The following is a 23778-nucleotide window of genomic DNA, read 5'->3' as shown; positions in this document are numbered from 1 at the left end:
TTGGAGACTCCAGGACTCTAAACAAACTCGAAGCTTTGAACACAGATGGATTCTCATCCTCAGAGTGTTCCTCGGACAATGCTTTGGTCCCTCACGCCAAAGGAGGACCAGCTGAACTTCTATGACCTAAAACACCTTGAGGGATCAGGGGCTGTCACACTTCTAAAATGATTAAAAGAACACAACCTGTTCTGCAGCATCCTTCCTCTGACCTTGTGGTTTGCTTTAATTGTGTCTTACTGGTGAACCTTGTATTTCTGAAATGATGCCTGTTGTCACGGATACAGCAGGAATGTCTTGTTGGGGGGGGGGACAAAGCTCTTGCGGGTGGGGCGAGGCAGGTTGCAGCATCTGGCCTACCTTGAGCCTGCCTGTGTGTGAAAAGACCCCCGGAGCGCTGCATGTGGGTCTTTAGAAGCTGCGTGGCAGTGATGAGGTTGGACTTCTGTGCGGGTGAGAGGCCTGAGGCACGTGGTTTGGGGCTGGAGGCAGGGCTACTGGAAACACTGGACAAGTCCTGGGAGGTAGAGAAGGCGGTGGCAAGCAAGAAACAGCAATAAACCATTTATCTTTTAATTCAGTAGACACTTTTCTCCAAAACGATGCACAACAAAGTAAAAGTGCTTCGACAACAGACAAAGTTTTAGACAGATACAAGATTATCGACACGCAGCTTGCATGTCTGATGGCACTATGTTGCTGGTTCACATTCCTCAAGGAGCTGCCTATAGAAGTGGCATTAAAATAGCAAATACAGTGATAAACACAGCAGATGGCGTTGGACTCATTTAGTCAGCTGTCAAGTAATCAGGAGAGAAGTGGCCCAGAAAGAGATGGGTTTGGAAACCCTTGAATTCTGGCAGGGATCTTGGACATCTCTGTTTAAATGTCTAACCCCACCTACAGCTCAACCTCTCCAACACAGAGATCCTCCACCTTCCAGCTGGTTCTATCTCCTGTTGAGAACTCTCTATGAAACTGGACATCATCTTTATTTCACCTACCTTATCAATTAAGAGCCTGGGTGTAATGATCAACTCAAGTCTGTCCTTCTCTCAACATATCGAAGCCACCTGTAGACATCCTGTGTAACATCCACATGATCCGCCTTAATCTCACAACAAATTCTACACAACTCCTGGTCCAAGCCATGGTGATATCCTGTCTGGAATATCGCAATTCCCTCCTGTCTGGCCTTCCAGCCCGTGCCATCAAACGTCTGACAAAGAAAACTGCTGCATGAGTTGCATTTCAGTTGCTGAAGTGTTCCAATTATCCCTCCACATTGGCTTCCTATAGCTGCCTGGATCAAAGTTAAGACTGTGGTTACAGCCTACAAAACCCTCAACAGGCTCTGCTAAAAGATACGTACAAGACCTGATTATTTGCTACACCCTAACAGATTGCTACGCTCCTCCACCTCTTCCTGCTTGGTGGTTCCATGCACAAAAGATCCAAAATTAAAAGCAAGGTTTTTGGTTCTGGCTTCAGTGTGGTGGAATGACCTCCCCCTCTCATTCAGAACTGCTGAAACACTTTTTACATTTAAGAATGGTCTCAAAACTCACCTTTTTCAGAGTAACTTCTCTACTGATCTCAGAAGTGCTCAATAAACACATATGTATCTGTTACATTTATTCATTTAGATGCTTTTCTCCAACGTGACATACATCTCAGAAAAATACAATGAGAACATTAAATCAATAGGAGATTTATTTATTGTATGATCAAAAACAGATCTTCAGCAACATAGGGCAAGCTTTAAGCTTTAAAACTGACTTCAGTTTAACATCTACGTAGGAGATAATTTAATACTAACAATTAATTTAATTTAAAATTAAAAAATATTTAAAAAATATATTTGTTTAATAATGGAGAGCCTACATACACCTACTCTAGTAATGCATACTTGTTTGTATGGTGGTATGTAACTAATGGACTGTACTAAAGAATCACATGTCTGTATCCAAATCTTTCTGTCTGTTGATATCATTTACATTTATTCATTTACCTGACACTTTTCTCCAAAGCGACTTAGAATGTTAAGTTACCTACAATTATTTACCCATTTATAAATCAGGGCAAGTTTACTGGAACAAGTTTAGGGTAAGTACCTTGTTCACAGTTACTACAGCTGGAGGTGGGGGTGCGGTGGCACAGTGGATTGGACCAGGTCCTGCTCTCCGGTGGGGCTAGGGTTCGAGTCCCGCTTGCGGTGCCTTGCGATGGAGTGGTGTCCCATCCTGGGTGTGTCCCCTCCCCCTCCAGCCTTACGCCCTGTGTTGCCGGGTTAGGCTCCTGCTCCCCGCGACCCCGTAGGGGACAAGCGGTTTAGACTGTGTGTGTGTGTGTGTACTACAGATGGAGGTGATACTCAAACTTGAACCTTTAGGTGCAAAGGGAATAGTTCTAACAACTATGTTTCCAGTTGCCCCTGTTCATGTAATTTACTTTTTGTATTGCTCTCTGGGATGTATGTTATTTTGGAGAAAAATGTATGCTAAATGAATAAATGTTTTTACAGAGGAAAAATAGTAAAGAGGACCACAAAGCAGCCAGAGGTGGGAGAGCATAGTACTCCTGCTGGAACCTAAGAAGCAAATGTCTGGGAGGCAACAAGCCAATTGTTCATTTCAGAGTGACGGTGATGTTTTAAGATCCAATTAAAACCAATCACATTCAAGTGTTTTGATAATTTTTGAAATATCACTGCTGAGGCCTCACAGCATGCATGCTATGCATTTGGGTATAGGTTTGAATCCAACTCAGGGCAGGTGAAGGATGCATGTTCATTCAGTGTTCTCAACCTAAAGGCACATGCAGAAAAAGCAAATGGCAAACCTCTACTGTACCCGCCTTTGGCATGAAAACCACGTGACCCCAATGGCACTTACGCTACACTGTATGTCAGCTCATATAACCACACATTGCCTGTGACCAGCAAGGATGAGACCACTTTTGCTTTGAGGGTTCTGCGGCCAGGCAACGGCAGACAAATGGGGAAAAAAAAAAGATGAATGCTGCAAGTTGCCATCTGACATTTGAAGTGGACTTAGTGGGGAGCTAACTAAAACACGCAGATGTTTCTGTTAACTTTTCCTGCCTTTGATTACAGGGCACTTCATCAGCATATGGGACGGTACTTATTTGCAGATTTTAATCATGCTCCAAGAAAAGGTTTGGGAGAGAGAAACTGCTACAATATTTTATTTCTCAATTTACTTTGCAAAATGGCCCTTGTCAAGGAGTGGAGTGCAAGCTGTTTGTTCTTCTAACTGGGTTTATATTTCTGAATAAGCAAAAACACTGGTGCCTCTTGTTACTAATGGCGTAGTGAGTTGGAGACCAATAACAAGATGAGGAATGTATCAGTCAGAAATCTACATTTAACAGGAGTTTGTGGAGATATTTTAATCCAATTAGTTAAAGTTGAATGGAGCTTGAAATTAACAAAAATGCAGAAATACAGTCATGTAAAGTATTAATTTACTATAGCTACATTCAAGGTTTTTCCAGAACTTAACTAGTAAATAAACAGAGGGAAATCTGTACTATTAAGTTCTCATTGGAACTTTGACGTAAAAATGACTCAATTTCCAAACACAACGAGTTACAAACAAATATTGCTTTTACACAGGAAGTGTTGAAGGAAACGTGAAAAAATTGAAGTTATACTGAAGGACAAATGAGTAAAATCATAGTAAACAAGAGGGGTTTTCATCTGCAGGCAGCAGAAGTGTAGAAGGAAAGTAACAACGAGAGTCATTGTTTCTTTCATTTCTGGTCCATTTTTCAGCCAAATCCTCAAAGTGTTAATTTCTTGAACATAAAAATAAAGTGCAAAACATTTTATAAATAAAGTGTGGTTTCCAGGAATTCAGAGTGAATCACACAACCACATGTATTCCCCACAAAAAGTTCCAGAGGAGCATGGCATAGCAACTGACCTCTGATCCTGAAGGGGAGACGGGCACCCGTGAAGCCTGCGAAGAGCGTCCCCTCTCCAGATCGAAGGGTGTGTCCCGCCTTGACTCCCGCGGCTGCTTCTTCTTCTTCCTCTTCTCTGTGTCCAGGTCGCGGGGCTCCATGGTGCTATGGCTGTGATTCTCAGCGCGTGTCAACACCCCTGTCAAGAAGTCCGCAATCTCATCCTGTGGGGAGAGGGATTATGGAGCAAGAAAGTGCTTCTGAAAGCAGTGCTGCACACACAAGCAAACCACAACCACTGTCCTTCAGGGAAAGCAGCACACAGCAGGGGAGTGAAAACCAAACACTATGTTGAAACAAGGCCCACAAGTAAGGAAAATAAAATTTTAAAATTTTTTCTGATCTCTCTGCACAGGGAGCAGATACACCACCTTTAAGAAACGGGACCAAAGAGTACGTTTCAACTATACAGAGATCACACCCCTCCAACCTCCCTGGTAATGTCTGTACCGGAGTACTAGAAAGGAGTCTCCACCTTACAGTTTAACCTGTTCAATGTGGGCTTTGAACTAGACCAATGGTTGTGAGAATTTCTGTTTGTGATTTTCATGGACAGGATATCAAGGCACAGCCGAGGCTTGAAGGGTGTCTGCATGTGGTGAGGACTAAGGGTGGAATCTGCTTTTTTGTGGACGATGTCCTCAAAATTCTCAGAGTGTGACCCTTGGCATGCACCTAAACGGACTGCTGCTGAGTGTAAAGCAGCTGGTATGAACATCAGCATTTCTAAGTCTGAGGTCATAGTCCTCTCCTGGAAAAGGGGGGGGGGGGGGGACTGCTTTTAGTACGAGTTCAAATATTTTGGGGTCTTGTTCACGAGAAACAGAAGGATTGATCATGAGATTGAGAGGCAGATCAGTGCAGCATCAGCTGTTTTGCAAGCACATCACCATTCTGTTGTGGTGAACTAGACATTTTCACACAAAGCTTTCAGTGTACTTTTCAATCTATATTCGCATCCTCACCTACCGTCACAAGCTTTGGGTAATCACCAAAAGAACAAGATCATGGATATAAAAAAGCTGAAATAAGGTTTCTCCACAGGACTGCGTGGCTCACTCTCCACAATAAAGTGAAGGGTGTGACGATACGGGATAGCCTCAGAGTCGCCGCTTCTACGGAATGAGAGGCGTCACTTGAGGTGGTTTGAGCATGTTAAAACAATGTCCCTGGGGGGCTGCCGCAAGAGATGTTCTGGGCACATCCCACAAACAGAGACTGCAGGGCAGACCCACGACAGGATGGACAGATTATTTCTCGTGGTTAATCTGGGAATGCGTGGGAGGAGCTAGAGCGTGAGGCTGGGGATAGGAAGGTTTGGACTTACTTGCTCACTATCACTGCGACCCTCAGCAGGAAAAGCAAAAGGAAACTGACTGAAAAAACACAACTCTGAAAAGGGTACAGACAGCCAGAAATGTCACATCAGAAAATGCCCCTAATAATAATTTTAGTGAAGGGATAAACTACTTCGGTGGGCTCACCACCTGCCGGAGAAACCATAAGGGGCCGGTGCATTGTGATTTGGGCGGCGGTCGAGGCCGAGTGCCCGGCCGACCCAAACCTCGGGCGCCAACTCTGGTTTTTGGGACTTGGAATGTCACCTCACTGGCGGGGAAGGAGCCTGAGCTGGTGCGGGAAGTTGAGAGATACCGTCTAGATATAGTCGGGCTCACTTCCACTCACAGCTTGGGTTCTGGAACCACTCTACTCGATCGAGGGTGGACTCTCCACTATTCTGGCGTTGCCCAAGGTGAGAGGCGGCGGGCTGGTGTGGGCTTATTAATAGCCCCCCAGTTCAGCCGCCATGTGTTGGAGTCTACCCCGGTGAATGAGAGGGTCGTCTCCCTACGCCTTCGGGTCAGGGAACGGTCTCTCACTGTCGTTTGTGCTTATGCGCCTAGCGGCAGTGTAGAGTACCCGGCCTTTTTAGAGTCCCTGGGGGGCGTGCTGGAAAGCGCTCCCACTGGGGACTCTGTCGTTCTACTGGGGGACTAACGCCCACGTGGGCAGTGACAGTGATACCTGGAGGGGCGTGATTGGGAGGAACGGCCTCCCTGATCTGAACCCGAGCGGTGAGTTGTTATTGGATTTCTGTGCTAGTCGCGGTTTATCCATAACGAACACCATGTTCATGCATAAGGGTGTCCACCAGTGCACTTGGCACCAGGACACCCTAGGTCGGAGGTCGATGATCGACTTTGTAGTCGTTTCTTCTGACCTTCGGCCATATGTCTTGGACACTCGGGTGACGAGAGGGGCTGAGCTGTCAACTGATCACCACCTGGTGGTGAGTTGGATTCGATGGCGGGGGAAAAAGCTGGACAGACCTGGCAGGCCCAAACGCATAGTGAGGGTCTGTTGGGAACGTTTGGCGGAGGCCCCTGTCAGAGAGGTCTTCAACTCCCACCTCCGACAGAGCGTCAACCAGGTCCCGAGGGAGGTGGGGGACATTGAGTCCGAATGGACTATGTTCCGCTCCTCCATTGTCGGTGCGGCTGTTCGGAGCTGCGGCCATAAGGTCTCCGGTGCCTGTCGCGGCGGCAATCCCCGAACACGGTGGTGGACACCGGAAGTAAGGGATGCCGTCAAGCTGAAGAAGGAGTTCTATCGGGCCTGGCTGGCTCATGGGACTCCTGAAGCAGCTGACAGGTACCGACGGGCCAAACGGAGCGCGGCTCTGGCAGTCGCCGCGGCAAAAACTCGGGCTTGGGAGGAGTTCGGTGAGGCCATGGAGGAAGACTTTCAGTCGGCCTCAAAGAGATTCTGGCAAACCGTCCGGCGACTCAGAGGGGGGAAGCGGTGTTCCACGAACACTGTTTACAGTGGAAGTGGTGCGCTGCTGACCTCAGCTGAGGATGTTCTCGGGCGGTGGAAGGAGTACTTTGAGGATCTCCTCAATCCCTCCGACACGCCTTCCGTAGAGGAAGCTGAGGCTGGGGACTCGGAGGGGGACTCGTCCATTACCCTGGCTGAAGTTGCTGAGGTAGTCAAAAAACTCCTCGGTGGCAAGGCTCCGGGGGTGGATGAGATCCGCCCCGAGTTTCTCAAGTCTCTGGATGTTGTGGGGCTGTCTCGGCTGACACGCCTCTGCAGCATCGCGTGGAGTTTGGGAACGGTGCCTCTGGACTGGCAGACCGGGGTGGTGGTCCCTCTTTTTAAGAAGGGGGACCGGAGATTGTGTTCCAACTACAGGGGGATCACACTCCTTAGCCTCCCTGGGAAAGTCTATGCCAGGGTACTGGAAAGGAGAATCCGACCGATAGTCGAACCTCGGATTCAGGAGGAGCAATGCGGTTTTCGCCCTGGCCGTGGAACACTGGACCAGCTCTATACCCTCACTAGGGTGCTGGAGGGTTCGTGGGAGTTTCCCCAACCAGTCCATATGTGTTTTGTGGACCTGGAGAAGGCATTCGACCGTGTCCCTCGTGGCATCCTGTGGGGGGTGCTTCGGGATTATGGGGTTCGGGGCTCGTTGCTACGGACTGTTCGTTCCCTGTATGACCGGAGCAGGAGCTTGGTTCGCATTGCCGGCAGTAAGTCAGACCTGTTCCCGGTGCATGTTGGACTCCGCCAGGGCTGCCCTTTGTCACCGATTCTGTTCATTATTTTTATGGACAGAATTTCTAGGCACAGTCAGGGAACGGAGGGTGTCTGTTTTGGTGGCCGCGAGATCTCGTCTCTGCTTTTTGCGGACGATGTGGTCCTGTTGGCTTCATCAAGTCAAGACTTGCAGCGTGCACTGGGGAGGTTTGCAGCCGAGTGCGAAGCGGCGGGGATGAGAATCAGCACCTCCAAATCCGAGGCCATGGTTCTCAGTCGGAAAAAGGTGGATTGCTCCCTCCGGGTTAGGGGGGAGTTGCTCCCTCAAGTGGAGGAGTTCAAGTATCTCGGGGTCTTGTTCACGAGTGAGGGAAAAATGGAGCGGCAGGTCGACAGACGGATCGGTGCGGCGTCCGCAGTAATGCGGTCATTGTACCGGTCTGTTGTGGTGAAGAGGGAGCTGAGTCGTAAGGCGAAGCTCTCAATTTACCGGTCGATCTATGTTCCTACCCTCACCTATGGTCATGAACTCTAGATCATGACCGAAAGAATGAGATCGCGGATACAAGCGGCAGAAATGAGTTTCCTCCGCAGAGTGGCTGGGCGCACCCTTAGGGATAGGGTGAGGAGCTCAGTCACCCGGGAGGAGCTCGGAGTAGAGCCGCTGCTCCTCCGCATCGAGAGGAGCCAGTTGAGGTGGCTCGGGCATCTGTTCCGGATGCCTCCTGGACGCCTCCCTGGGGAGGTGCTCCGGGCTTGTCCCACTGGGAGGAGGCCTCGGGGCAGACCCAGGACACGTTGGAGAGACTATGTCTCCCGGCTGGCCTGGGAACGCCTTGGGGTTCCCCCAGAGGAACTGGAGGAGGTGTGCGGGGAGAGGGAGGTCTGGAGTACTCTGCTCGGACTGCTGCCCCCGCGACCCGGCCCCGGATAAAAGCGGAGGAAGATGGATGGATGGATGGATGGGATAAACTAACCAACACTGAAAACTAACTGAACTGTGAGCTCGACACACAAGTGCTATTCAGCATGAATACAAACCAACTCATTATTTTTCCTGCACACTTGACAGGTTGAGTCAATCAATACAAACTGTGCTCGTCTCCTCAGTGAAACATCGACCTCGAGTAGAACCTGCAACCCACTATGAGGAATGGAACTGTTCCATGTCCGACTGTGGTACCCAGACACCAACCTGAATGCAGCGGTCCACCATGGTCTGTGTCAATCCTTCAGCTTTCATCTTTGCAGAACTGATTCTGGAGAAAGAATGAGGGCAAGAGGTGAGCAGGAAGGGGACTCTTGAACCCCAACTCAGCCTAGGCACCCAGGTGCACTCACCGGAGGTTGTCGTCGGCTCCCCCAACTATCACCATGCTGTTATCAGCCCGCAGCTGCTCCCGGAATTCCTCCATAGCTTCTGTGCTGCACTGTAGGGCCTTCTGGCCAATCACAAACAGCACTGGGGTCTTCATGTCCAGCAGAGGGTCGTCCACATCCTGTGGATGGGGATGTGTGATACTACCTCCTGCTCTAAGACAAACAATCCACCTATCTGCTATCTATAAGCAGTTGCAGGGTAGAGTGTCTTGGTAGTCCAGAGCATACCCTGGACAGGAAGCTAGCTCCCTTGAAGGACAATCACAAACTCATTTGCTCAGTTTTACACTGCTGGCAGAAAGCCAAGCTCCCTTGTCTTTATTAACGGCAGCCTATCCCTCGATTTAGCACACTTTCACACTCCTACACGCAGCAGTAACACAAAGTCCTGCTGTCCGAAGTCTCTGCCAGACACCTGCATTTCAACTCCTTTTATCTGAGGAGGATTGGGGGTGCTGCTTTTTCTCCTGTCTTCCACATCCTCTAGAATCAGAATCAGAACGAGCTTTATTGCCAAGTATGTTCACACATACAAGGAATTTGTCTTGGTGACAGAAACTACCACAGCACACACAGAATGACGGTGACAAGACACAGATGGGAAGACAGAATATGTGAATGAAGGATAAAAAAATATATATAAAAAATATAAAGTACCCAATATACAAAAATACAGGTTTGTTCTATAGAAATGCAATGGAGTGTTAGTAAGAGATGTGATGTGATAAATAGATACAAATATAAATAGCATTGTGTATTGCACTGGTTTACTCTCTAGGGGGGATTTAGCTGTTCATGAGGTAGATGGTCTGAGGAAAGAAACTTTTCTTGTGCCTGGCTGTCTTGGTGCTCAGTACTCTGTAGCGCCGGCCAGATGGCAAAGGTTCGAAGAGGAAGTGGCCTGGATTTGAGGGGTCTAGAATGATTTTGCTAGCCCTTTTACTGACTCTGGACAAGTGCAGTTCTTGGAGAGCTGGGGGGGTGTGCCAATGATTCTTCCAGCAGTCCGAACTATCTGTTGTAATCTTCTGATGTCTGATTTCATAGCTGAGCCGAACCAGACAGACAGTTATAGAGGTGCAGAGGACAGACTCGATGACTGCGGAGTAGAATTGCATCAGTAGCTCCTGTGGCAGGTTGAACTTCCTCAGCTGGCAAAGGAAGTACGACCTCTGTTGGGCCTTCTTCACAATGGAGTCTATGTGGGGCTCCCACTTCAGGTCCTGTGAGATGGTGGTGCCCAGGAACCTGAATGACTTCACTGTTGCCACAGTGCTGTTCATGATGGTGAGTGGGGATAATGCTGTGGTGTTTCTCCTAAAGTCCACAATCATCTCCACTGTTTTGAGCGTGTTCAGCTCCAGGTTGTTATGACTGCACCAGACAGCCAGCTCTCGGACCTCCTGTCTGTAAGCAGACTCGTCACCATCTCGGATGAGGCCAATGAGTGTGGTGTCGTCTGCAAACTTCAGGAGTTTGACAGAGGGGTCTTTTGCGGTGCAGTCGTTGGTGTACAGGGAGAAGAGCAGTGGGGAGAGCACACATCCCTGGGGGGCGCCAGTACTGATCGTGCGAGTATTGGATGAATATTTTCCCGGCCTCACTAGCTGCTGCCTGTCCGTCAGGAAGTTGGTGATCCACCGACAGATGGAGGTGGGCACAGAGAGTTGGGTTAATTTGGACAGGAGGAGGTGTGGGATAATGGTGTTGAAGGCCAAGCTGAAGTCCACGAACAGGATCCTCACATAAGTCCCTGGTTTGTCCAGATGTTGCAGGATGTAGTGCAGTCCCATGTTGACTGCATCATCCACAGACCTGTTTGCTCGATAAGCAAACTTCAGGGGGTCCAGCAAGGGTCCAGTGATGTCCTTCAGGTAGACCAACGCCAGTATTTCAAATGACTTCGTGACCGCAGACGTTAAGGCGACAGGTCTGTAGTCATTAAGTCCTGTGATTTCGGGTTTCTTCGGAATGGGGATGATGGTGGAGCGTTTGCAGCAGGAAGGAGCTTCGCACAGCTCTAGTGATCTGTTGAAGACCTTTGTGAAGATAGGGGCCAGCTGGTCAGCACAGGTTTTTAGGCAGGCTGGTGAGACACCATCTGGGCCAGGTGCTTTCCTTGTCTTCTGTTTGCAGAAGACCTGACACACCTCCTCTTCACAGATCAAAGGTGCGGGGGGGGGGGGGTTACTGGAGGTGTTAATCGATGAGAGAAGATCAGAATGGGTGTGGGGTGTGAGACAGGGTTTTTCAAACCTGCAATAAAACTCATTCAAATCGTCGGCCAGTTGTTGAGTTGACATGGTGCTGGGGGATGGTGTCTTGTAATTGGTGATGTCTTTCAGGCCTTTCCACACTGATGCAGGGTCGTTGGCTGAAAACCGTTTCTTCAGCTTTTCAGAGTAGTTTCTCTTAGCCACTCTGATCTTCTTTGCCAGTGTGTTTTTGGCCTGTTTATACAAGTCTCTGTCCCCATTCCTGTAGGCGTCTTCTTTGGCCTGACGAAGCTGTCCGAGTTTTGCAGTGAACCACGGTTTGTCATTGTTGTATGTTATACGAGTCCTGGTAGGGATGCACATATCCTCACAGAAACTGATATAAGACGTTACAGAGTCTGTGAGCTCATCCAGATCGGTAGTAGCAGCCTCGAAAACACTCCAATTGGTGCACTCGAAGCAGGCTTGTAAGTCCTGCTCTGCTTCCTCAGTCCATCTTTTAACAGTCCTTATTACAGGTTTAGCTTATTTCAGTTTCTGCCTGTAGGTCAGTATAAGATGAACCAGGCAGTGATCAGAGAGCCCCAAAGCTGCCCATGGGACAGGGTGATATGCATCCTTTATTGAGGTGTAACAGTGGTCCAGTATATTACTGTCTCTGGTAGGACATGTAACGTGCTGTCTGCATTTTGGCAGTTCACGGGAGAGATTTGCTTTATTAAAGTCCCCGAGAATGATTATAACAGAGTCTGGGTGTTGCTGCTCTGTGTGTGATCTGATCGACCAGCTGTTGCAGCACTGCGTTCACACACGCTTGCAGTGGAATGTGAACACTTACGCGGATAAACAAGGAAAACTCCCGTGGCGAGTAGAAAGGCTTACAGTTGATGAAGAGCGCTTCTAGATTGGGACAGCACATCTTCTTCAACGCTGTTACATCTGTACACCACCTTTCGTTGATGTAGAAGCAAGTCCCACCGCCACATGATTTCCCCGCTGATTCCGTCGCGATCCGCTCTGAACAGCTGGAAGCCCAGCAGATGTAGCGCGCTGTCCGGGATGGCTTCATTCAGTCAGGTTTCCGTGAAACACAGAGCAGCAGAGTTTAAGAAGTCCTTGCTTTTTTGGGACAGGAGGAGAAGTTCATCCATTTTGATGGGTAAGGAGCAGAGATTCGCCAGATGGATACTAGGCAGCGCTGTTCTAAAGCCGCGCTTTCGGAGCTTGACTAGCGCGCCGGCTCGCTTTCCATGCTTGCGCGTCCTGAAGCGCTTGAGCAGCGCCGCTGCACCTCCGACTACAATGTCCAGCAAACCGTCAGAATAATCGAACACCAGTAAAATATTGGGTGGTGTGTGCTGCCGAATGTTCAGCAGTTCTTCCCTGGTAAAACTGATTGTAGGAGTATAACTAAAGACAGGACAAACTAACAAAAACAATAAAACAACTGTGGAGCTCCACACTGAGGCGGCCATTCGCGGCGCCATGTGAAGTGATAGAACACTATAGAACAGGAGCTAGTGGCTCTCGGGGGGGTTTGGATAGCTTGTCATGTGGATTTCATTTACATAAATCTGCTTTCTCCTGTTCCCTTGTCATGGCTGACTTTCTAAGGGTCTCCTTTGGTGATTAAATACATCTGACTAAACACCTCCTTTCAAGCACACTTCCACCCCAGCTGCTCCAGCGGCACCACTCATACAACCTCGATGAGTTGCAACATCCTGTTGAGGCAAAGGGTGACCGTTCTGGATGGAGACGCCATAAGCCATATGCCCGAAATCCAAATATTAACACGGGTCGGCAAATTCTGATTTCTATCATTTCTAAACTTCTGAAGCATCAGATAAAAGTGTAAATAAAAACTAACAAAATGTAAAGATCTCATCACTATTTATTCAATAGCAATATTTATTATTCCTATTTATTCACATATCTGACACTTTTCTCCTAAGTGATCTGTCATGTGAAGTCTGTACACTTAGTTACACTGATTTACACATTCATACAGCAGAAAATTTTTACTGTATCAATTCAGGGTGGTTACCTTGATCAACAGTACTACAGCAGGAGTGAGGACTCCTGAGTCCCTTTGTTGCAACAGAAACAGCTCTAAGCAACACACTGCCAAGATCGAAAGTTGAGCTTAGGATCATTTCCGACAATAAGTAGGCTGCAGAGTGAGCCCTGCACGGCCTTCCCCATTCATCTGTCCAGCCACCACAACCCCTCCTAGATGTCAACATGCCCTTACACCTGCACCACCAGTACCCCTCCAAAGCATTTCCCTGGCCCAGTGAGCCCCATCATCCTCCATCCCACCACATAAGATATTCTCAAAGAAAGTTATTACCAGAAGAAGCCTCCAACTACAGAGTCCACATTCACTAACCACAATTACCCTAAGCAAGTTTTTTTTAACATTTCCTGTTCAAAGAAACTAAGAACACTTAAAACTTCATATAGTGTGTTTTGATGTTTGCCAATCACTGTCCCTAGGATCCAGCTGAAAGCTTCATTCTCTGGATTTAATTAAACTTTATCGCTCAATGTACTCTTTCTGTTATTCCATATGTCTTGCCAGTACAGAGCATTTTTCTTTAAAAAAAGCTGGAAAATTTATTACAGTATTAAATCATTAGACAGAACTGTTTGATTTTGTGTTTTTTTTTGCCAGTGAAAATTAAACTACATTTACATTTATTCATTTAGCTGATGCTTTCTCCAAAGTGACTTACAATGTTAAGGTTACCATTACTTACCCATTTATACATAATTAGCAATTAAAAACGACAATTTTTGCTAACTAATGAAAACTGAAGCAACTGAAAAAATAATGTGACTGAGATATAACACACACTAGGTCCACAAGAGCACTCCAGATGGATCTAATAGGGCCTTACCCCCCTGGGACCATTGATAGTGAGAAGAGGGAAGCCTAGGCAGACAACCGCAGTCACGTACTCCATGAGGGACACCTAGATAGAAGTGGGCATACAACAATCAGTACTCCTAACAGGACAGATCTTTCTCTTTTACAAACACACATACACACCAAAAATGAAACACACAAGAGTGTAGAGACAGACAAATAGAGCTGCATTCTGAATAGGGCTGGACAGTCATGCACACACCCACCAGCCCACTCAACTGGCTTCATTCTGAATAAGCATTTCACTTAATCTCTCTTACGCACACAGACACACACAGACACCCTGTGAATTCAACTGTAAACCAAGGCCTGTAGACAAACAGCTTCTAATAAGCCTAATAAATAAAACAGAGGACAGTGAAGGGGCTTCACTTACATGACAAGCAATGAGCGCTCCAGTGTTCCAGCCCACGAGGATGATGGGTTTGTGGGGGAAGTGGCTGTGGACCTGTGAATCAGACAGGCACACAGATGAACTCAGCACAACAACAAAGCAAAAAATCCCCAAGCCTTAGCAGCACAGTGCCGAATAGTCCAGATAAAAATCATTCTTGCACTGTAGCTTTAACTACTCTGAAAAGCTGAAGAAACGGTTTTCAGCCAACAACCCTGCATCAGTGTGGAAAGGCCTGAAAGACATCACCAATTACAAGACACCATCCCCCAGCACCATGTCAACTCAACAACTGGCCGACGATTTGAATGAGTTTTATTGCAGGTTTGAAAAACCCTGTCTCACACCCCACACCCATTCTGATCTTCTCTCTCATCGATTAACACCTCCAGTAACCCCCCCCCCCCCCGCACCTTTGATCTGTGAAGAGGAGGTGTGTCGGGTCTTCTGCAAACAGAAGACAAGGAAAGCACCTGGCCCAGATGGTGTCTCACCAGCCTGCCTAAAAACCTGTGCTGACCAGCTGGCCCCTATCTTCACAAAGGTCTTCAACAGATCACTAGAGCTGTGCGAAGCTCCTTCCTGCTGCAAACGCTCCACCATCATCCCCATTCCGAAGAAACCCAAAATCACAGGACTTAATGACTACAGACCTGTCGCCTTAACGTCTGCGGTCACGAAGTCATTTGAAATACTGGCGTTGGTCTACCTGAAGGACATCACTGGACCCTTGCTGGACCCCCTGCAGTTTGCTTATCGAGCAAACAGGTCTGTGGATGATGCAGTCAACATGGGACTGCACTACATCCTGCAACATCTGGACAAACCAGGGACTTATGTGAGGATCCTGTTCGTGGACTTCAGCTTGGCCTTCAACACCATCATCCCACACCTCCTCCTGTCCAAATTAACCCAACTCTCTGTGCCCACCTCCATCTGTCGGTGGATCACCAACTTCCTGACGGACAGGCAGCAGCTAGTGAGGCCGGGAAAATATTCATCCAATACTCGCACAATCAGTACTGGCGACCCCCAGGGATGTGTGCTCTCCCCACTGCTCTTCTCCCTGTACACCAACGACTGCACCGCAAAAGACCCCTCTGTCAAACTCCTGAAGTTTGCAGACGACACCACACTCATTGGCCTCATCCGAGATGGTGACGAGTCTGCTTACAGACAGGAGGTCCAAGAGCTGGCTGTCTGGTGCAGTCATAACAACCTGGAGCTGAACACGCTCAAAACAGTGGAGATGATTGTGGACTTTAGGAGAAACACCTCAGCATTATCCCCATTCACCATCATGAACAGCACTGTGGCAACAGTGAAGTCATTCAGGTTCCTGGGCACCACCATCTCACAGGACCTGAAGTGGGAGTTCCACATAGACTCCATTGTGAAGAAGGCCCAACAGAGGTCGTACTTCCTTTGCCAGCTGAGGAAGTTCAACCTGCCACAGGAGCTACTGATGCAATTCTACTCCGCAGTCATCGAGTCTGTCCTCTGCACCTCTATAACTGTCTGTCTGGTTCGGCTCAGCTACGAAATCAGACATCAGAAGATTACAACAGATAGTTCGGACTGCTGGAAGAATCACTGGCACACCCCCCCAGCTCTCCAAGAACTGCACTCGTCCAGAGTCAGTAAAAGGGCTAGCAAAATCATTCTAGACCCCTCAAATCCAGGCCACTTCCTCTTCGAACCTTTGCCATCTGGCCGGCGCTACAGAGTACTGAGCACCAAGACAGCCAGGCACAAGAAAAGTTTCTTTCCTCAGACCATCTACCTCATGAACAGCTAAATCCCCCCTAGAGAGTAAACCAGTGCAATACACAATGCTATTTATATTTATATCTATTTATCACATCACATCTCTTACTAACACTCCATTGCATTTCTATAGAACAAACCTGTATTTTTGTATATTGGGTACTTTATATTTTTTATATATTTTTTTTAATCCTTCATTCACATATTCTGTCTTCCCATCTGTGTCTTGTCACTGTCATTCTGTGTGTGCTGTGGAAGTTTCTGTCACCAAGACAAATTCCTTGTATGCGTGAACATACTTGGCAGTAAAGTTCATTCTGATTAACTGCACTTCCTCAGAGAGCAAACACCAACAGCCAAACAACCTCCGAACCCTGAATAGCCCATTTAAACAGTGTCTTTTTTTTTTTTTTTAATTTAACTCTTTGTTGTCATACAATATTCTATTTTTAGCAACAGCAAAAAGAAACTGACTTCTATTTCTGGTCACATTTAGTATTATTTATTAAATTTATCTGACATTTTTTCTGCAACACAGACAATCTGTGATATACAATGTTATATTTACATTTATTCACTTAGCAGATGCTTTTCTCCAATGTGACTTACAATGGATACTATGTAGTGTTACTAGCCCACACACCTTATTCACCAAGGTGACTTACACTGCTATTTATACACTAAACTTCTTACACTAATTTACCTATCTATAAAGATGGGTAATTTTTCCTATATTAATTAAGGGTAAGTACCTTGACCAAAAACACTACATCAGGAGTGAAGATTCAAAACTGGGGAAGGAATTCAAACCAGGGCCATAGCCTGCAAGGCAACAGCTGTAACCACTAGGTTACCTGTTGATTTCTATCACAGTTACGTAGAAACACTATCAGGGGACAGACTCTTCAGTGTAGAAACAAAGAATGTGACCTCACCTCACGGACTTTGGCACGCACACCTCCAATCATGTGTTCGAGGCACTGCGCAATGCCCACGTTGCTTCCGCTGTTTACCAGGTGTGTGGAGATGGGGATCACCTGACACCAGAGACCAACCCAAAGACATTTAATTGTTATTTTTTTAATTACATGTAAAGAATGATCGCATACCAGGATTTCAGTGTCCCATTTTCTGATCAAAGGACTAGTTCCTTAACCACACCACCTGCAGTCTTTCGCTAATGCTGGTTTATCAGTCACAACACCAAAAACCAAGAGCTGAAATTTTGTAGCGCTATGACATTGTTGATATCATTTAATAAAATCAAATACTGCAGAGAACAAGACTGAGTGTTCGAGCAAGTGAGCATACTGTGTGTATGAGAGGGTGGTTTATGTGACAGAGCACACCCTGACCTTGCCCAAGCAGGACAACTGCGATTGCCAGAAGCGCAGGCGTCGGGAGGTTGAGAAGGCAGGGCTTGTGGGCCCTGAAGGTGTAATCAGGATCAGCGGGGAACCGGGGAGCTTGCTCTGGGAAGAGAGACACACACAGTACCACATCAGTGCAGATGCCACCATGGATGGAATCAAGCAAAGCACACCACTACACTACAAACGCCAACCAGGAGAGGCTCCACCTTCCCAGTACATAAAAGCCAAAGGTGGCCCCACCCCCAATACCGGCTTATTGTGAGAGAGCACCCCGACAGCTGGGTCCCATGGCCGCTTAAGCAGGAGCGAGAGCGCCTCTGCTCCAGTGGCACCTGTCTTCACGGAGGAGGACAGCAGCATGCGGTCAATCAGCGTGGGAACCTGTATGGGACCGTCCAGTGGAGGGGAAAAGAGAGCCGTTCACTTTAGACAGTGGAGAAGTCACGGTCCTCCAATGACAAAAGTCAAAGAGCAACTGAGCTGTTGTTGGCCATCGAACATGAACAAAGCCATAGGTGATCCATCCTGATGTGGGATGCTGATCTCCCACAGTGTGTCTAAGAAACACCATGGTACACAGTCATCACAGTTTCTTCCTACACTGACTTCTCACAACATAAACCCAATACAGAAGGAGAGTCAAAGGCATGATACTGACTAAAGCCACAGTCTTTGGGCTCAAAGGACCCAGGTTCAAACCACACCTCCTGCTGTAGTACTCTTGAGCAAGGAACTTATCATAAATTGCTCAAGTAAAAATAAACCACCTGTATAAATGGGATGATCACTGTAACTGTCTTAAGAACATAAGGCGCTTTGTAGAAAAGTGTCAGCTAAATGAATAAATACAAACCATCTTTTGTTATTCAACTTGTCAATTTGTACACTTTTAACACTACATCACAGGTTAGGTTATGAAAAATGTTTGACATAGGTATCAGATTAAAATTTCAGAAAACAGACTGGTGAAGAAAATGAAACTTAAAAACTAGAATGTTATTTAGTAAAACACTGCACAAAATCTTTGAACATTCCTAATTTCATCTTTAACAATTCATAACACAACATGCCAGGGTATTTAGTCTTCAAAAATTAGAAGGTCCCAAAGCCAGGAAGCGCCACAGATTCCCTTGTCACCTTGCTCTTGAGGGTTTGCAGCACATCCAAGTAGGCAGCTAGCATGGCCAGGCTGAGCGATTCTACCAGGGTTCCATGGAGCCACTGGATGAGCTTGGTGTCCCAGCTGACAGCAGCCAGCGCGTGCCGCACCTTCCGAGCACACTTGTCCACAGCGATGCGCCGCAGCACTGGCTCGTTGCATGCCTGAGCACAAACATAAGACAGGGAAGAAAGGACAGGAGGGGAGGACTGATCACGAAGGGGATCCAACAGAATCCAGGTCAAACTAGTGTTAAATATTTAATTGATTCTATTAACTATTATAACTAAAGCCACAATACGGCAAATATTTTATTAACTATTCACCTTTGCACTAAATTATTATGGCTACCTGATGGATGAGTGTGTGTTCTGTGTTCAGGCATTTAGTTTAGTTTCTTGCATTTGTGTACCTTATTCTTTATTTGAAATTATTTTTGTTTTTTGTGCTGTCAATGTTTTTTAATGATGAAACTTTTATTGTATAGATTTTAAAATAGGCATGATGGTTTTAAACTATTTATTTCCAAAATAACACATTTTTTACCAAACAGAAAAGAAGAATGGAGAGACTATGATTCATTTTGGACAGGCTGGGGAACCAGACGGGGCACGGACACTTTGGCTGTCTTGGTATCATTCACTCTGACCCATTATAGTAAAATGACAGAACTGATAGGTATATCATCATTCTACTGCTATACAATAAAGGCCAAGTGACAAATTCTGTTGCTCAATGGTTCAACATTCCACCTCTGCCAGACCTCCACAGTGAGAACTTACCCCCTCGTTGGCCAGCCGGGCCTGTCGCTCAGCCTGCAGTGCCTTCACCACTTTGTTGAACAGTTTATTCTGAGCCATGGACCAGCCCACCCTATGAGACAGTTGAGACCATGGCATCAGAAAAAAATCCTCTTTCCAAAGTCGAAGCAGCAATAAAAACAGCAAGTTGAACCCAGGCCAAACGGAAGCTCACTTGTTAACGTGCTCCTCCCAATCATCAGGTGGCGGCGGGGCATCAGCGGCCGTGCGGGCAAACAATACATGTCGTTCGCATTCGTTCATCACACTGCGTGCCTTCTGGTTGTCATAAAGGGGCATAGCTGCAGGTGTGACTGTCTCCACATCAATTGAAGTGTCAGTCTCCCTGCAGGGGGCAGCACGGGACACACCCAAGTAGAAAAATTAGTCATGACCCACAGAGCACACAAAACCATGACGACAAACTGGCATTGAAGGTGTCTGAGAAAAAACTGAGTGCTTGGGGCATAATACTGAATAAATTCATGCCTATCTTTCCTGTACTTTATTTTGGGATTTTCTTTAAAAAAGTTTTCTGGGGAGTACAGTCAACCATTCAAAACAGCTAATATACACTAGTTCCTCATCTTATGAATACACCCGAGATCAGAAGTCTTTTTAATTCATTTTGAAACAGTATTTACTCTTAACAGTGAGATACAATAAATAAAACTGATATGTACCTTCATGTACATTTATTCATTTAGCAGATGCTTTCCTCCAAAGCGATGTACATCTCAGAGAATACAATTTGTGCATTACATTAGGAGAAAGAGACACAGCTGCAGACATGTGATTCTTAAGTTAGTTTTTTTTCCCCACTATACTTGCACCAATGTTCATCACATGAGTAGCTGCATAAAACTCAATAGACGATTCCTGATCACCTTCCGACAAATTTATTATTTTTTTGGGCGATACAAACATTTACGTACAATACAGGAGTAGCAGCTGTGTAAAGGCTTATCCGGGCATGATCATAAAGTTATGGCGCATAAACATTAACACCTTTATTTACTGATTAGATTCTGTAGAAATGTCAGATTAGGTTACAGTGCTGCTTGAAAGTATGTCAACCCTATACAAATAAACATTTTCAAAAATACTTATACAATCTAAATCTCAAAATAAATGTATAAAGTGAATGCATGATTATGATTTACAGACCTGATTCTATTTATGCCTACTTAGTTTAACCAATGCAACTTGGGGTTCACATTTTTTGCACCAGCACTACTTCTATTTTTCTGCTACACATATTTCCTCTAAAGCAACATATGGAATTGGAAATTATCTATTATGTTAGATGAAAAAGACTGGTTCTGATTAAAAAACAATGATTTTGTGGTAAAACTAAGGATTCACCTACTTTTCAAGTAGCACTGTATAATAAAGTCAGATTTTTTAATTTAGAACTCCTTTAACTTTGAGGTACATAATAGTTTTCACTGCTTACTGTTTAATCATCCTATAAACATATGCAACACTCCACATCTTGTTACAGATCCTAATCACCATCTCTCAGGAACTACAGGCAGAGCTGTGAACACTAAGTGAGATGAATTGAGGTGATCAAAAATTGACATTTAGTTTGGGATGCTGTTTACTGCTATAGAAGTAAACAGATCATGTTTGCTGCACTGAAAACAGAAATTTTTAGGAAACAGATAAAATACCATTAAAATAAGTAAGCAGGGAAAATTTTTTTAGTTTTAAAAATTTGTAACTTGAATATTGGTAACATGAGGAGCCACAGTAATGTCAATCACAAGGTCAGCCTAACATGCTGCGGTACAGAGATGAAAAACGTGAGCCTTTAAGTACAGGCAAATACAGCAGATCAGGCCGAATTGGGTCGGTTGAGGTGGGCCCAGGCCAGGCTGTGCCTTCTCTTACATGGTAGTTTCCTGCTGCCGACGCGGGGTGACAAAAAGCATGCGTGTAGGCCGTGCACTGCTAGCATCTGGGTGGGCACTCCATGGCTTGGCATAGCTATGGTCGAGGCACACAAGGTCGAGCTCCCGTTCGTGCGCCGACAGCTGGAAAAGCAGTGAGGTGCCCATCCTCCGTGCTGATGACTGGAAGTCCCGTTCGCTACCACGGTGCATGGCGTCCCGGGGGGAGTAGGCAGGGTAACGGAGGAAGGAGTCTCAGCAGGGCACCCTCAGTACTAACATAGACACACAGTCAGAAACACATCACACGAAGGGTTTTCAGCTAAGTATATGCACAAGAACAAGAAGAACAAGAAGATGCGCTACTAAAAATGTTTACTAGTGTATATCTTTCATATGTTTACAGATATATAACATAATAATGTAATTATAATGAGGTTCAAACAAAATCACACACAAATAATGTTCCAGCAGCACACGCCATGGGCATTCATGCATTTTTATTCGGCATTTAGTTAGTGTCATACTTTCATCATGGTAAGAAAAGATACATGTCTAATGCAGCATATGAAATTCACACGCATGCCGAGTCCGGGCAACGGCCGGCAAGCTGTGGGTCTACAAAACTGGAAGGCCGGTCTGCGCTAGCAGGAAACATCCTGGCTTCCGCGGCCTACTGCGCCCCAAAAACACTCGGTTAAAACAATTGCAAACGGAGCAGGAGCCAGCCACGTTTGATAATGTAATAATACATATTTTCGGTGTGTGTGAAAGATACAATATTTTTCTACAACACCTCCTGCGGGCGGGGTTACTTACTCACTGCGATACAAAATCCTCCTTGGATGACAATAATAATCACAAACCAGCTTGTTCTGTTCAGCAGTTATCTTACGAATAAAGATTAATAAATTAGTGTTCACATAAGGTATGTAGTTCCACTCTGACGCAAACCTTTTTGTTGGTAAGCGGAACTCCGTGCTTGCGTTTCACCAGCGCGCCACAATGCTACCTATCACTAAAACCTGGACTGGGGTAGAACTGGATTCGGGTTGGAGTTGGACTAGAGTATGACAAAAGAGCCGATCTCACTGGACTGGATCTAGTCTAGACTCAGACTAAACTTCGAATTAAATAACAGAAGGGATCGATACTTCTCTGTCAGAAAAACGAGGACTGCACACACCTCGAATCCGAGAACCAGAACAGGATTTAGATTGGCTCACGGCTGAGCCCGCCTGACGTATAGTAGACGAAGGGTTGCCACTTGAGAGTAAAACCTGGACTGGATAAAAGTAGAAGCGTCTCACTCACAGTAAATTTTATGGATGATGAAAGTAGGTGCAAGTGTGTAAGGTTGCGCTGGTAGACAGCCACACAGTATTACAGCATAATTAATGAAAGGAAAATGCCTGGTTATGTTGTGTTATAATAAGCAATTTAATTAACCATGCCCAATGTAATAGGATTTGATGAGATTGTAGCATACATTGGTCTCAATTTTGGAATTCAGGAACTCATTTATATTTTCTGCCATGAACCCCAGAAACACACTCGGCAGACCTCCGAGTGCAGCCTCCTGCACCTGTTCAATCAACTCAGCCAGGATAAAAGAAGCATGGCACAATCCAACAGCGCAGAATGTTAAAAGGGAGCATGCAACTACTGACCAATATTGGCAAACGCAAACACACACACACACACACACACACACACACACACACACACACACACACACATTTTCAGAACCGCTTGTCCCATACGGGGTCGCGGGGAACCAGAGCCTACCTGGTAACACAGGGCGTAAGGCCAGAGGGGGAGGGGACACACCCAGGACGGGACGCCAGTCCGTCACAAGGCACCCCAAGCGGGACTGGAACCCCAGACCCACCGGAGAGCAGGACTGTGGTCCAACCCACTGTGCCACCGCACCCCTGCTATTGGCAAACATTACAGCCTCATTTTTTCTTTTCTGTCCTTGTTCTTGTTCCTGCCATTAGCCCCAACGTCCCAAACCTGCAAGCCACTACGTTGTTATAGTTCTTTCTCAAGCCTTCTCTCCTACACTAGTATTTCTCCCTTTGTAAATAAATTGTGCACCTGGGTTTCACCTCAACACTTGTCATTACAGGGAGTCCCCGGATTATGAACAAATTCTGTTCCTCAGTATGTCTTTAAGTCAGCTTTCTACGTAAGTCAGAACAGTTAGCTACGGTTTGTGTCTAACGTCAATTAGTCAAATGTTTGCCTTAGTATAAAGTATATAGTGTATCTTTCTATGCATAAAAAACATGAAACACTTCCAGATACCCTAAAACATCTTTAAAATAAT

General features: G+C 46.2%; 1 protein-coding gene across 6 annotated transcripts in view; it reads right to left on the bottom strand.

The window, feature by feature from the left end:
• Nucleotides 1-22636, bottom strand: part of kansl3 (KAT8 regulatory NSL complex subunit 3) — a 48952-nt gene extending 26316 nt beyond the window's left edge. For 3 of the 6 annotated variants that reach the window (XM_018734493.2, XM_018734496.2, XM_018734497.2), the window contains exons 1-14: nucleotides 22266-22636; nucleotides 21448-21721; nucleotides 19727-19897; nucleotides 19534-19624; nucleotides 18730-18915; nucleotides 17842-17988; nucleotides 17575-17691; nucleotides 17155-17256; nucleotides 14435-14506; nucleotides 14030-14104; nucleotides 8872-9029; nucleotides 8726-8789; nucleotides 3948-4151; nucleotides 361-517 (exon numbers count right to left, since the gene is read on the bottom strand). In XM_018734493.2, coding sequence (XP_018590009.1) covers nucleotides 361-517; nucleotides 3948-4151; nucleotides 8726-8789; nucleotides 8872-9029; nucleotides 14030-14104; nucleotides 14435-14506; nucleotides 17155-17256; nucleotides 17575-17691; nucleotides 17842-17988; nucleotides 18730-18915; nucleotides 19534-19624; nucleotides 19727-19897; nucleotides 21448-21659 — 1756 coding nt within the window. In that variant the 5' untranslated portion in view covers nucleotides 21660-21721; nucleotides 22266-22636. The remainder of the gene's footprint in view (nucleotides 1-360; nucleotides 518-3947; nucleotides 4152-8725; nucleotides 8790-8871; nucleotides 9030-14029; nucleotides 14105-14434; nucleotides 14507-17154; nucleotides 17257-17574; nucleotides 17692-17841; nucleotides 17989-18729; nucleotides 18916-19533; nucleotides 19625-19726; nucleotides 19898-21447; nucleotides 21722-22265) is intronic. The other 3 variants (XM_018734495.2, XM_018734498.2, XM_018734494.2) reach the window with 2 other exon arrangements.
• Between the last annotated feature and the right edge of the window lie 1142 nt (nucleotides 22637-23778).

This window comes from Scleropages formosus, chromosome 6 (assembly GCF_900964775.1).
Source record: "Scleropages formosus chromosome 6, fSclFor1.1, whole genome shotgun sequence".
Classification (NCBI taxonomy): domain Eukaryota; kingdom Metazoa; phylum Chordata; class Actinopteri; order Osteoglossiformes; family Osteoglossidae; genus Scleropages; species Scleropages formosus.
This window is presented reverse-complemented; position numbering and strand designations above follow the sequence as displayed.